At 31.8% G+C, this 15904-nt stretch overlaps 1 protein-coding gene across 5 annotated transcripts in view; it reads left to right on the top strand.

Annotated features, from left to right (window-relative positions):
• The first annotated feature begins 594 nt into the window (after positions 1–594).
• The window catches only part of LOC106462740 (UPF0769 protein C21orf59-like), a 27634-nt gene continuing 12324 nt past the window's right edge, over positions 595–15904 (top strand). Inside the window, exons 1-6 of one of the 5 annotated variants that reach the window (XM_022390272.1) lie at positions 595–710; positions 2854–3022; positions 7193–7360; positions 11961–12028; positions 13697–13855; positions 15112–15243. In XM_022390272.1, coding sequence (XP_022245980.1) covers positions 2884–3022; positions 7193–7360; positions 11961–12028; positions 13697–13855; positions 15112–15243 — 666 coding nt within the window. In that variant the 5' untranslated portion in view covers positions 595–710; positions 2854–2883. Of the gene's footprint in view, positions 711–939; positions 960–1138; positions 1276–2853; positions 3023–7192; positions 7361–11960; positions 12029–13696; positions 13856–15111; positions 15244–15904 lie in introns of those variants that run through there. The other 4 variants (XM_022390261.1, XM_013922692.2, XM_022390277.1 and 1 more) reach the window with 4 other exon arrangements.

The following is a 15904-nucleotide window of genomic DNA, read 5'->3' as shown; positions in this document are numbered from 1 at the left end:
GTGTCACGTTGTCCCCTCTTATATATACCCGCCTACCCTATATCTAGTAAGAACTAGAACATTCGCCAAAGTACAGGATAATTCTAGAAAGTAGAGAGCGTGAGAATCACATGATCTTGATGACGCAACAACTGCTAAACAACTTCACCCACTGCAAATTCTTGGGTTACTCTTGACTAATATGGCCAGGTGCTTAGGACGCCTGACTAGCAATCTGAGGGTCGTGGATCCGAACACCCATCCCACCAAACATGATGGCCCTTTCAGGTAAAAGAGTAGCCCAAGAGTTGGCGGTGGGTGGTGATGACTAGCTGCATTCCCTCTCGTCTTACACTGCTAAAGTAGGGACGGATAGCGCAAATAGCCCTCGTGTAGCTTTGCACGAAATTAAAATAAAAAAGCGCCCTAACTATCAGGCCATCCGAAGTAATAAAAATGCCCTTCAATATAATTTGACTGACATATATAATCTGGTATTTGTTTATTAAGTATATTTAACACTTAAATAAGAAACTAAATTTTTACCTTCACTAATGTGAAAAAACAAAATAAAACCTGTATACCTCGTAAGTGAAAATTTGAAGGACATTTTCAAATAACGACTCTGTGCTACCAAACGAACACTAGGAGAAAGCTTTGAGTTTCCTTAGCAACGTTGTAATTCAAATAGTAATAATTGTTTAGACGGAAGAACGTGTTTACGTAGTCAGGTAATATTAGCATACTTATATGTAATTATTTGTATTGTATAACTTGTATGCAATAAACCAAAAACTTCTGGCCACTGCATTTAACTGAAGCCTAACAATGATATTTCAGAGCATATTCCATATCTCAGGTTTGTCTACATACCAGATACAAATTATAGAGCCAGAACTTTAAATCCGCCAATTTAGCGTTTGAAAATGTGATACCATTTTTACTATTTTTTTAGGGTGAAAGCGATATTGCAGCATTAGGTAATTCTAAATTATTTCTCACGATAAAATGTAACGAATGAATATTTAGAGATCCATTATTTAGAATGTTATATGATTTAAAAATAAATATGTTGCAATGATTTTAGCTAAAAGTGTATTAGTCAGTATAATTACAATTTCGAAATCGTTTCACGTTTTCCAAATGGAGAAGTAAAAAGACTATCAAATCAGTAAAGCCTAGGCCTATTAGGTTTAGAGTTCAGAGTCTGGGTCAGGCAACTAATAGTAATTATTCTAATCTGTAGAACTAAAAGTGGATCCTGATTCCAGAGGCTCAACTCTGGGCTAGAGACGGGTAATTTAATGGTGTAGTTAGACGTCAAAACAAGTGTGATAAGCTCAATCCAGAAGTTGACAGAGAACCAATAAAAAATTTGCAGTAGACACTAATGTTAAAATTAAATTATTTTATACACTAAATGTCCAAACGGACTTTCTTCTAGGCCTGAGAGTGTTCATTATAACTTGTAGACACTGAGAATACTAGTCTAACACTTAGGCCATATGATGGACCTATTTCTCATTTAATATTCTGATTTGTACAAATACCACCTAGTGTTTAAAGTTAAAGTAATTATTTAAAATTTACAATTTCATAATGGTTTATACTTCACTACAACTACAATAATTTATGGTACACTTTCCCTTAGTTTCTTGAATATTACATGTGATAATGATACATCTTATAATACCCGAGGATAAAGTGTGTTTATTTCATTGTTATTTACTAATACACTAATTTATAATTGATTTCTTTGCTCAATTGCTGTTAGTATAATCATTAACACATTTACAATGCACATGTGCATTGTAAATACAAAAATGTAAAGGTTACATGTTTTAGATTTGTTATTATTTCTTTTGTTTAAATTGAAAACACAACAATATTGCACTAAAACTTATATTAGAACTTGTCATAGATGATGCCTAGCATCACAACATTTAAAGTGTTAACAGCACTACACTGTACTCTGTCAAAATATCTAGGATATATTACACCTATTAGTGTTAAACATGTAATTTATCTATACTATAAGATAATATGTCATCCAGTCTTGTACAATCAGTGCAATTATCTAATGATAAGTTTCAAACAATTTGTGAGGTATAAGTTTGTGTTCATATACTAAAAGGAACATTTCTCCTTGCTAATTATTAAACCATAAGAATATTACTGTTTTTAAATGCCTAATTAATACATTGGAATAAATTGATAAAGTTTTATTTTTTTGAAGTAAATTGTCTTTAGATAGACATTCATAATTCAGTATATAATGGTTGTTTAGAAGTCATTGAGAAAAACAGAAAATAAAAGGAATACAATATAAAATAATGGAAGCTATGAATTTTGCAGGGTTGAAGTATTAACAGTGTATTTTAATTATATAACTAAGAGGAACTACAACTGATTAAGTAAAACAATATTTTAAAATATGTGGAAATAAATGGATTTTTCACTATAATATTTACAGGCTTTTTACACCAAAACAATCTGGTATGAGTATACAATTGTTTTTATGAATCACTTGAATTTTAATTATACTAGGATAATGCTAAAGCTAAAACAAAAGTGTTATTTATTTTATTTTGATCCTAAAAACATGTGAAAAACTGCAACTGTAGTATGAATTTTATAGATTTTTATCTTTTAATTACTTCTTTTTTAGATTCCTTTTGTTTTCTTTCTTTTCATTACAAGTAATTCAGTATCATTAAATGATAATTTATTTGGGAATTATTTTCATTGCTGCACAGTTTCTACTGTTTATTTGTTTGCAGTAGTCTGAGATATTCACTAAATTGATTTTTTTATATTAAAGTTAAAAATTTTTTCAAATCTTTGACCTATGTTTTTAAATTAATCTAACTGCAGTTCTTTGAGTTTCAGGGTGGAAAAACAAAAATGGTAAAGCTTCACATTAAAAAAGGAAATGAATCCCAATTTTTGCATGAGACAACAGTCGATGTAGAAATATCAGAACTCTTAAAAGATGTGGTTGCTATTTATAATGGAAGGCTAAAGGTTGGCCGAATTTGTACTGGTAAGAGTACATATCTTGTATTTTTATACCAAGTAGATGTATATTACTTATGTTGTCATACAGCAAAATTCATTAATCACAAAAAGTTATGAAATTTTTTACATTAATTAACTATTTTATCACATGCATGTAAAAGCCTTGATAATTTGAAATTTCTTGTAGAAAGAGGAACGTGTATTGTTACTTAGGTTGATTTTTTTTGTAGGAATGATCTTGATCTACAGGAAAAGATGCTGTAAAATCTGAGCCCACATGCAAATTAAGATTTGTTTCTAAATCCATTATTATTCTAAATTCTTATGTTTTGGAAAAGTCTATATATTGATGTGTAGCATACGTACCAAAATATAGCATAAGTATTGAAAATATATGACAAATTGTAGTTTCTTTTTAGATACATTGTCTTATGTGGAGGAGTGGAAAACTGACATCTTTTGACAAAATGAAAGTAAATTCTTTTTTAGTAATAAATTGAGACAGTTTGCTGACAGGGCTGTCGATAGAGGAAACTTCATTATGTAAAATAAACTAATATGGAGAGGGAGTTTGAGGATTTAGTTATGGAAATTACTTTTCTGAAGCATTTGTGGCATTTCTAGGTCATTTTATGCTATTTTCAAATGCTTTGAGAAAGGAGAGATATAATTTTATAAAATTCCATGTATGAATACTTACATGCAATATAAAGAAAAGTTGGGCATGTCTAATGAATGCATACAAGAAATTACACAGTAATACTTAACAAAAAAAGGAAATATATATGTCAAGTATAAACTAAGATGCATTCCAGGTGGTACTGAGAATTGAATGTTTATACTAACTTCATTATAGAGTGATCACAACTTCCATAAAAGGAATTTGCAAGGAAATCAGAGACTCTGTGAGGAATTATTGATCTGAAAAGGACGAGAAGTATATGCAAACAGGCTGCCAACATACCATCTTTGATCATAACTAATTGTTGAATCAGTTTGGATTTCAGTTCCTAAAATTATGATGAGCCAAAAAAAATTCATCCAATTAAGTGACAGATCTACAAGTTGAATGTGTACACTATTTGGAGAATCGTAAAAATACCAAAAAAATCTGTATAAAAACCCATGTTTTTGGGCTAAAAGTTAGTCTCCTGCCTCGTATGAAGAAGCCATTGGTCCTACTAGCAGTTTGTCAATTGAAATTTTACAGTCTCCAGGTGCATATGAAGAAACCAAACAACCTGCTGCTGGTTGAAGAAAACTGATGCTGCCTGATCCAACTATCTCTGAGCCCATAACAATGTTGTACATGTCTAACATTTCCTACTCAAGCTCCATCTACGTAACTATTGCTATCTGTCTTAGAGTCGAATAATGTAGTTAGAAATTGAATGTATAGTGTTTAGTATTAAAGAATTAACAAGAGTTATGTCTGAGCAGTTTTCAATCAGTGTGTTAATTGATAACTTACTGATAGTATTAAGTAATTTAATGGACATTATAGAATGTTTATTTGAAGAACAGTGACCTTTTCAGATTGAAGAATTTAATAGTTTTAACAGTAAAACATTTCAAGGTACCTTCGATAATATCGATATAGCCAAGAATCTTAATCTTCTTCCGTAGCTTTTTCCGTATCTATACGGGGTCGCTATTTTCGGTGTTGGCAGGGTTTTTACGGCCGGATGCCCTTCCTGACGCCAACCATTCCCTAATTTAGCAGTGTAAGACTAGAGGGAAGGCTGCTAGTCATCACCACCCACCGCCAACTCTTGGGCTACTCTTTTACCAACGAATAGTGGGATTGACCGTCACATTATAATGCCCCCACGGCTAAAAGGGCGAGCATGTTTGGTGGGATGGTGGCGCGAACCCGCAACCCGCAGATTGCGAGTCGAGCGCCCTACCCACCTGGCCATGCCGAGCCTTAGCCAAGTATCTTAATATATTGCTTTAAAGTGTTGTTTGTGTTTTGAATCTCAGTCTCCAAGTCAATTCCTTATTCTAGTTGTAAACTTCCTTGAGTGTGTGACTTGTGCATTCCACTCATGACTATAAACCTGGATTTTAAATGAATCTATTGTAAACTGGATTTAAGTTGAACTCCAAATGACTAGCCTACATGGTGGTCCACATTTTCACATTTCCATAATTAATTCCTCCATGAACGTCATGATATTTTGTCCCCCCCCCCCCAACCCTTCATCTTTGTTTATTTTAAATTAATTAATGCCTGTATAACTGTTAAGAGTGTAGGTAGGCTAAACATACCTATATTTAAAGCCCTAATAATTGTATGTATATTACCAAAGGTAGTTGGCTCAAGTGATTAATAATAAAACAAGGACTTTTAATTGTGCCAGACATTATTATTTCTTCTACTTCTCTGCCATGATTTATTGTTTAGTCTCACACTATATTGAGACCCGTTCTTCACATGAAGAATTTTACCTTGCTGTTCTCTTTCTCTTACTAAGAAGATCTTGTTGTAAAAGTGATTATTTGAGTTTGAAAAGCCATGGTCATAATCATAGACATAGCTACCTATTTTTAAGTAGTTGGGTGTATTTTTCTTTTAATTAGTTTTGATAATGAAATGATTTTTGTTGTACCCAGGATTTTTTTCATGGTTTTGCTTAACAGACTTATAGAGGAAAAGGGGTAAAAGGTCGGTAAATTATTTAAATTACCTGTCAATTATCTTAATAGATGCAACAGCTTTTTATTACTGTTGGACCTGTAACTCAAGTTTTCAGTTAGGTAAAGAATCATAGAAATTACATGTAAAGAGCTTGGATTCTGATTTTTAAATCTCGAGGTGCAGGATTTTTATTTTAGATAGAATGATATGTACTGATAAATTAGACCATTTAGTAGTTGAAAACAAAACTTAAATTTAAACATTTATTTGAAGCAATCTGCACATTCTTCAAGTGAAAAAATAGCTATATGTATAAAGAAAAGTTTTCTGCCTGTCTTGTGTACATTTCACAATTTGTTTTCAGGAACTGGTGGAATAAGTGTAAGTAAAATTTGATAGAAGAACTCAGATTTCCTAAGCTCAAATAACAATGGATAAGCAACTAAATGTATGAGTTTAACAATTATTTCAATTTTTACTGTGTGAAGCCAACATCAACTGAATGTTTAATGCCTTGCATAGCCCATATATGTATGCTGCTCACTTATATTTAATATGTCTGCATAGTAACAATGTACACCCATGCCATTGCACAAATCATGTGCAGGGGTAGTCTGCTGATTAAATCAATCCAATAGGCAAAAGATAAAGCTATGTAGACTAGAACTGGTAACTATATATTCATACATGTATGATACATAGATGTCACAAATTTTTAAAATATGGGACATGTTATAAATGTAAATGTTGGAAAACTAGTATTTTATATAGCCCTTTAAAAGTGCTTACATTTATAAACACCACACACCATGTAACGTGTATATAATTTTTATGCCTTTGTATGTGGGTTTCTAATATATGGCTTGTACCTGTATTAGTATAGTCAGATATAGTACAGAACTATTATAACTCATCCTCTTACACTCTTTTGAAAAATATACATCATTTACTCATTAAATGTAAAATATTGAAATATTGGGGGGTTTATGCCCCCATCTAGTCATATTTGATTCTATGAAAGTACGAAACTAAATGCTGTGCCAGATGTGAGTGCATTGCTAGTATACCTATATATTTTACTTATCCATTAAGAATATTATTTAGACATTTATTAAAATATTTGGCTGTATAAATTTGTATTTCTTTTTTAGTCATATGACTTGTTGTGAAATTATGACTTACATTTTTTACCACATTTTTGCAATCTCTTATGTTTACCATTTGTGTTTTCATAATTTATTATTACTGTAACTAACTAATTGGAACTTAAAAGTGTAGTGAAATTGTAAACCTTTTGACACTTTCAGCCTTCTGTTTACAAATTGCACATAATAATGTAACCAATTTAAGCTGTGTTTATCATAAAGCTGGAGTTGACTTGTCTTGACAAACAGTTAATCATATTATTTACCTATATAACTTAAGATAATAAACCCTTAAATTCAACCACTAATGGATGGAGTCATGAAATTATCCAAAAATTGCAAATTAGAATTATTGTAAGTATAGGTTGTTGTTGTTTATAATTCAGTGCATCGTTGTTGTTTTTTAAAGAAATGGAAGATTTGGCAAAACATGGTACTATGCTTCCTCCCAACATGCAAGGGTTAACTGATGAGCAGGTAATAGAACTAAAATTGAAAGATGAATGGGGAGAAAAATGTATTCCCAGTGGTGGATTTGTGGAAAACAAAGATACTATTGGAAGAAGGAATGGAAAAGGTTTGTGAAATTCAGTCATTGCTATAAAATTGCTATAATTTATACCAAACTGTATTTGTATAAAGATGTACCAATAGCATTTATTTGAAGGTCATAAATAAGTAAAAACGTTTTTTTTTAAATGTGCTTTCCCTATTCATTTTTAATGCTACATCTATCATTTTTCTCCTACATCTATTGCTTTCATTTCTAATGCTCACCAACCCAAAAGGATTGAAAATGAAAAATAGAGCATTTCAACATATTTATACCATATTTATATAATAATTTTTCAGTGTTTGTTATCTGTGTAAGTATATGCATTTTTCACAAGATGGTTGTTAAGTTCCTATTACTTTAGCTGCATATTGTTTTGTGTCATTCACATAAAGTAGTATCTTTTGTCTTCTGGAAAAGTTAGTTGCAAGGTCACTTGTAGTATGTGATATTAAATGGTTATATTTTCACTCTTGAGGTAATGACCCTATTATATTTCATTAAGAATGACTAGTCATGGGGTTAGTGTGAGATTTATTCAACCTAGAACACTATTTCAGCCAGTACAGTAGATAAACAGAGATAGTCTTGTCCATGATCTGAACTGAAATATAGCATATTCAAATCTAACTCTCCAGAAGGTGACTGTTCTTTGTGGCAAGTACAATACATCTTAACTTTTTATCTTAAATAAAGATTGTTTATTGTAGTTCTACATTTGTGTCCAGTCTCTCTATTTCTCATGAAATGAGTTAGTCAGAGAATACAGAATTTTGTTAAACATCTTGACGTATCAAAGAGTAGATAGATAGGAGAAATTTTTTTAACCATGACCACAGGATATCATATTACAGAGTTTTCTGTATTTCACCTTTAGTTTAAACATCTATGTGTTTAAGTTCATAAAAGGCTTCATTTTGAGGTAATAATATCTTCAACAGCTTTAAGGACTAATGAACAAGAGGGAGAATTGGTTCCTGAAGAGAGACAGTTGTTCAAGAGAATTGTAGGGTCTAGAAGGAGATTCCTCATAGATTTATAACTTTTGGTAATCCTGTGAATGTCCCTGACGTTTTTTTTATATTATGACCATTGACCCAGGAAGGAGAAATGGTAATGTTTGATACATTTAGATCAGTCAATTGAATTTTTCCCCAGAAGACTGAACTGTTGGCCAGATGTCAGTTCCCAGAGGATCTGGTGTTGGTTGTGTTGGAGGTGCATGTGCCTGCTTAGGTGGGTTATTGTTATGGTAGCTCTTCTCTGCTGGTGAAAGGTAGAGGACCCTCTTCCTACCGCGGACCTGATGTACAATTCCAGATGCTACTGCAATACACTGGGGGGGGGTCCTATTATTTATGTAATTTTTCTTGTGATTCCTTCTTTGTTTCCACCAATTTGGTGCCACATTACTCACAGGCAAGGAGTACACCTGCCTCAGAAGTGGTGCAGTCTCCCATGGTTGTTGTTTTTAGTTCATTCTCTCACCCCATGGTTTTTCTTTGGTCGCTTTCTCCACTTGTTCAATATGGAATTCTATCTTTTTATGAGAAAAGGTAATATATTGTATTGGAAATTAACATTTTCTTAAACTGAAAATGTATTTCTGACAGATACTTACACCTGTCCTCACCACTTCTGATGTGGTTTGGTGTGATATGACCAATCTCAAAGTAGTTAACAGCTGAAAGATTAGAGAAGGTGCTAGTTATGATAGAGGTAGTGCTGCATTCCTATTGGTAGAGGGTTGCTGCATAATCATATGCATGTTAGTATGCAGATATCTTACTTTAACACATGTGAGAGTAAGTGGGAGTGTTAAGGCTAGTGGCAAGCGAAAATTTGTGTTGACAGAGGGCAATATAAATCAAGAAAGGTTTGTGTGAGATATGGTGAGTATTTATTGGAAACATATTTTCAGTTTAAGAAAATGTTAACTTTCCAAGCTGTCAAATGAATTTTACAGTACAATGTATACATTGCATTATGTGATTTTATGTAGCTAAGGAATTAATGACTTGAAAGGCATGTTGCAATCCTTGCTTTATGAGCTACTGAGCAGAATTTCATTGGGAAATATCTTCTGGCTGTTGAGTAATGGAAACTTAAACATGAGCTAGAATGCCAGTATGGTTTGTGATAAGATTGATGGAACCAAGTGGGTTTAGCTTTTTGAACAGAGTTAACAATAAGAGATATCTCTAGGATATTGTGATATAGCTGATTGATTATCCTGAAAGGGCACTGCAATCCATGTTTTCAAACATTCGAGAGCTTTTCTGAGACAAAATGTCATCTGAGGTTCTAAGAGAATCATTTGCTTGATCTACCTGAGTAGCATATTGCACAACCCTCAATAGGTTATTTTCAGTACACTGTACATGACTTCTTTGTATGCATAATTAATAATGGCTGATGAGAAATCTAGCTGAATGTCTTAGTTTAGTTAACTAGTGGTTATTTATTTGATGATGCCCAAAAAGGAAAACCTGTGGGTTTGACAGTTTGTAGATGGCAGCACATTAGAGACAACAGTTATTGAAAAATAAATTGTAGGAAAAAAGTCAAGATACCCACCAAAGTAATTTGTGCATGTGTTAAAGGCAGTCTGTTATAAACTACTGGAGTATGTAATAGTGATATATGTATATAGCAATACAGTATATGAATATAAATAAATATATTTGTGGACTCGCACACATTCATAAACATTATGTAAGAATACAATTGTTAAGCAACATGAGAATGAAAGTAAAAGATTTGATCTGAATGTTATGACTTTTTATATGAAGTTAAATGTGATTATTGACCTGAGGGATATTAATGGAAGATACAGTGCACCTGTTATTTAATTAATACTAGCAAGAGAATGTTTCAATTTTGTCATTGAAATAACTGGAATGTTGTGAATTATCACTGAGGGATGAGATTAACAAGAAAACTTACACCATGATCTGGATAGTACATAGTTTTACCTGGAATTTTTCAGTAAGAGTCGTGCATGATATTTTGTTTGGTTCAATATAAATACTTATGAGTTAGTGAAATTGTCCATAGTTGATGAAATTCCTGGAAAGTAATTTGTGTTAGTGATACATTTTCTACAATCAGTATAAGATGTGATAACAACTGAAGCCTATAGAAGGATCACTTGACCAAAGTGATAGTTTTATTACTCCATGTTTTAAATGTAATTCTAGAACAGGACAGGTTTGTAACTCCGTAGTTACAACATTTTAATGTTATGTGTTGGAATGAAGAAAGGTACAAGAACCAAAACACCCAGGACTTCTTATTCAGTAATGGAGAAAACCTGGACCTAACAACAATTTCCAAGATGCCTGGAGCCAGCCTAACTCTTGTATCAATGGAGTCAATGGACTAAAATGCATTGCTGGATTCTAGAGCATTATTACATAAATGATTAACAGTATGGATTAATCTCTATTAGAGTTTCATGTATCATTATGTGACAAGTTCTTGTGTTATTGCAAAATGTTTATTTGTAGTAATTCATTGTTAAAGTACATTTCATGTTTTTGTTGCATGTAAATGTTTTGACAGGGGCAGGAAAAATTTATACCACTGCTTTACAAACACATTTGTAAATTTTATTGGATTTAAAGTTAACATTAATGTTGGCTTTAGGTCAAGCCTGAAAGAAAGGGGCAGGAGAAGTGTTTTCAACCTCCTTGTGTTAATGTAAGATTTTAAAATTTTTTTTATTTTTGTGTGTATGTGCAATTTCCACATAGTATGTTGATCAAGAAGATCATTAAGTTTCTTTGCTCTAGCTACCTATTGCTCTGCATGATTCACCTAGAATAACATCTTTTGTGTTCTCGTAGGAAAGGTAGCTGAAAGGTCACTTGTATGTGAGGTTAGGCAAAGATCTTTTCAACTGGAATTCAGATAACCTCTTGAGGTAATGACCTCATTCATGTTTGATTTGGAGTGAATCATTATATGGGTAGTGCTAGTCATTCTGGGAAAGTCTGACAGTAATGATACAAATAAATAAAATGAGATATCTTTTGTTGGTAAATGGTCCCAGATGATACAGTCTGTAACAGGAGATCAACAGTTATTGTTGTGTACAATTTGAACTGAGACAGAATATTTTCAAATCTAACTGCAAGCAAAGATGACTGTCCATTTTAATACATTTTAACTGCTTGTTTTAAATAAAGATTGTTTATTGTGATTGCAAATTTGTATTCAGTCTATTTTTATTTCTCACAAACTCGGTTCATCAGAGAATACAGTAAATATCTTAACAAATCCCCCATTATTCAGTGTCATTCTTAGGGGGACTCAGTGCTATCTGAACACTCCACACCCCATCTCTTTAAGTAAGAATATTAGGAACATACAGTCCCATTTGGGCTGTGAAATACAAAAATGAAATTCAAATTAGTAGTTATCACACAACTTTTAAATTAAGGTCTTTTGTTGACATTTCATCTGTTTGTTTCACAGCATATGTTTTTATTTTCCCTAAATGTTAGTATCTGTTTAGTAAGATATTACTTTGCAGTCATTATGAAAATATACTTTTAGTATTTTTGTTTTTAGTTTACAATCTGCGTTAACTTCAAATACTATTAAACTATTTATATTCTAGCTCCAAATCAGAAAATGGCAGAAGTATTAACTAAGACCTTGAGTGAGGCCAAAGCCAAGGTTTCAAAAGTAAGTTGATTAGATAGCAGTAAATAAAAGGTTAAAACTTTCTTTAACAACCCTTTGTTTATATGTGGTTTTTAAACTTATTTTTGCAGTTGCAGCAAAATACATGTCCTAAATTTGCAAAAATTTATAAAAAATTTTGGTGTCTGGTAGCCCTTATATGCTGTAAAGTATTGCTTCTTTTTTCAGACTGTACAGACCAGTAAACATACTTACACACACACATGTACAGTTTGAGAAACCTTTTATTTCTGTTATATGTGAACTATAGAATGTAGAACATGGATTTTTTTGGCTATTCTATAGATATAAACGAATTATTGAGACAGAAATATGTCTACACACACACACATTTACAAATAAAAAGAGCATTATTTCATTTGTTTCATCTTTTTCCTTTTAATGTTGTGTACTTTTTAAATCAGTATAGGCCCAGACTACACTGTAATTATTATGTATGTGGCCACTGTGATGTAATGTAGCATTTCTTTGTTTATTAAAACTACTGTGATGCTTGTAAAAACATTTGTATGAAAGATTTTTGATTTTATATTTCAACACTGCTTTTAACCTGCTAACATATTAACAGACTAATACAGAACCTGAACAATTAAATGCATTTCTCAGAAACTACAGACCTGCTTTAAAGTGTAATAAATTATAATTTTTATAGTTTATTGTATCAAGAAGTGGTCTGTGAATGCTGATGTGATGAGAAGAAGGATGACTTAACAGACATTTAATTTGTTATATATTTTATTAAATGTAAAAGGTTTTTTAAAAAATCTCAAGTTAATAAATGCTATATGGCTCTTTTTATTATTAGTAGTATAATTACTAAATCCTCAGCATAATTTACTTCCTTCTTCACTTTTACTGTTATGTTCTTAGAATTACTGATATAGTCTTCCCATGTCGACATTGACACTGTGGTTGCTGGACACATTCTGGGAACATGAAGACTAGCTTGCTGGTTCATTAGTCCTTCTGAATGATGAGTAAAGGCAACTAGAATGAATAGTAATTATAAATAACTGGTGTTAAAATAAGTGAATAACAGTCTGTTATTAATATTTTCTTTAATTCTGATTTGTAAATGACTTTAATAAAATTAATAGAAAATTACACTTCACCAACTTAATACAGTTCACACCATATTATTTGTGGTTCTTGCAATTTGATCGTATAAATTGCATCTGAACCACTGCTACATCCATTATATCCCAGCCAGCCTCATGAGTTCTGATATTAGGAAAAATGGCCATGTCGGCACTGAATGTAGTATATATAGTGTATTTGATGTATTTTTATACATTTTTCTTCACTTGCATTCTTAAGTTCTTAGGATTAAATAATGTTTGAGAAAGTTAGTGTACAGTTGAAGTCTAATTGATGACATTTTACATCTAATTTTTAATAAATAATGAGAAATATATTTTGGTGCTCAAGTCTAACTGATAAATATATGTACCATTGTATTAAGTTCTGTGGTTATTACTTCATACAGCACGCCAGGGAATCTGTAGCAGAATTGCTCATGTTAGTATCTATGTCAGCCATATTGAACTTAGTACATGAATTTAACGCATTTATGTGTAGCTTTTCATATACTGATTTCATTAGATAAAACTTTATAATAATAAATAAATAAACTTTAATGATCAATCTTAGAAACAAATCGAAGCCAATGTCTGTCTGAGCCAGACAATGGTTAAAGAAGCCCTTGATATATTGCAAGGTGCAGTCATGATTGTGTATCCAATGGGTTTGCCTCCACATGAACCCATAAAGAAAGAGCTGGACAATGAAGAGGATCTTTCGGGAACACAGGTAAAAACAAATTAAACAATTATTCATTGTTCTTCTTATATCAAGAGAATAAATTTATCTTTATTTACAAGGACAGCTATTTTATTCTGCTCTTCAGTTGAGAACCTGTATTCAAGCAAAGAGTTTCACACTCATGGATAAAAAATCCATTTATCACCACTTATTATGCTCTCCAATGGCTCAGCAATAGCTTAAGGGCTTATTACACTAAAATTGGAGCTTTATCCCTGTTGTTGGCACAGCTTAGATAGTCTATTGTGCAGTTTAACACTTAGCAACAAACAAATAAAATACTTTATACAAATGTCAATTCCAGTTATACCAGATATCTTTCCTTACATTGTGGCCACATTGTCATTTTCATGTGTAAATAAGATAATGTGTATTTGTTATAAATATTATTAGCAACTAACAATGCTTTTAGGCTTATTAAATTAAAAATATTAATTTAATTTAATTTTTTAAAATGCCTTGAAATATTATAATCAAAATGAAGTATAACATATGACATGTTTCAAAAACCAGGTCATACGTTTCAGAAAACTGTTATCATCACACAGTGTACATGTAAGGCACTGAATACAGCAAACCACAAGTAAGTTTAAAGCAATAATTTTTCATGTGGTATTAGTAGAAGAAGATTATGAACAAGCAGTCTTTTTAAGGTAAACAACATGGACTTACAATGGACATATAAAAGATACTCTTAACACACATATAAACCATTTTATCAAGATACATATAAAGGATTTTTCTTGTAGAGGTCCTTTGTAAGTCTTTGAATTTTGACATAGTAGAAGTAAGTCCTTGAAAATCCCATTTTGGGGAGGAAAGTGCTTGAAAGTCCGTAAAAATTTACTAAATATCTAACTAATCTGAAATAATGATGCCCTAGCTCTATTATCTGGTTTATGGCATCTTCTTTAAATGACAAAGAAAAAGTCTAAGTTGAAGTTTTTTATTAATACAAATATTTAGCTATGGAACTTGAAAAGTCTAGTGAGGTTGTACAAACCCTGCATATAGATAAGGTCACTTGCAACATGCAATATATTAATAAGCTATAAATGTTCTCTAGACATAGTTGTCTTTTATGTGTACATGGATGGACAACTAAAGTTTGTGATAGTTTTTTGAGAAGTCTCATAAAAGTAATCTCAATATGGTTATTATTTTTCAATACTTTGACTTTAGTGTCTTTTTTTTTTTTTGAAAGTGTGAAACCACCTCTCATGAACTTGTTTACTTTTATTTAGGCATTTCTTGATGTCTTGGAAGTAACACAAACACAGTTATGGTGGGCTGGTAAGGAGTTAGAGGTTGGAAAAAAATTAGCTAATTACGTTGGGAAAAATGAGAAAACCAAAATCGTTGCAAAACTTCAAAAGGCAAGTTTACAAATAATATTTTTAAATCTTTTTTCCATTTTGGGTCAGCATAGATTATAAGCCCAAAATTATGTTTGGTTGATTAATTCAAAATTTGTAAACATACAGTTAGTCCTTGAGAATGGGTAATTTCAAATTTAGGATGCTATCAAAATTTTTAATTACAAATACTGCTCATCATTTCATCTACATGAAAAATGTGATTTGTAAATTTTAACATAAGGGGTTAGCAGTGGCGTAGCAAGGGGGTCAGTCACCCATGGGCACAGGTGTGAAGGGGCACAAAATTTCCTCCGGCCTATAATGCCTATTAATTAATAATTATGCCCTCCCCTAGGATATAGCGCAACTGCCCTACGTTAAGTAAATACGACACAGTGGTACATTATTTGTGTGTATAACGCTTGCAGTTTTAACTTTTAAAAACCAGCCATTGAAATACTTTGAGATCGAATTGACGTACAGAAGTAAATTACACTATTCCATCATTCATCTGTAGATCAAATACAAGTCCTAGAGTACAACCTACAATTAAGCCTATGTTCAACAAAAAGAAAATACGAGATTGATGTAAGATATTAACTCATGTGCAAGATTGGCAATATATGCAACAGGCAAGGTCTAGATCTAGTAAACATTATAGGCCTAATGTAGTGGTTTG

The sequence above is a fragment of the Limulus polyphemus genome, unplaced genomic scaffold, assembly GCF_000517525.1.
Source record: "Limulus polyphemus unplaced genomic scaffold, Limulus_polyphemus-2.1.2 Scaffold47, whole genome shotgun sequence".
Classification (NCBI taxonomy): Eukaryota; Metazoa; Arthropoda; class Merostomata; order Xiphosura; family Limulidae; genus Limulus; species Limulus polyphemus.
Note: the sequence above shows the minus strand (reverse complement) of the source record. Positions and strands in the feature narration are given on the sequence as shown.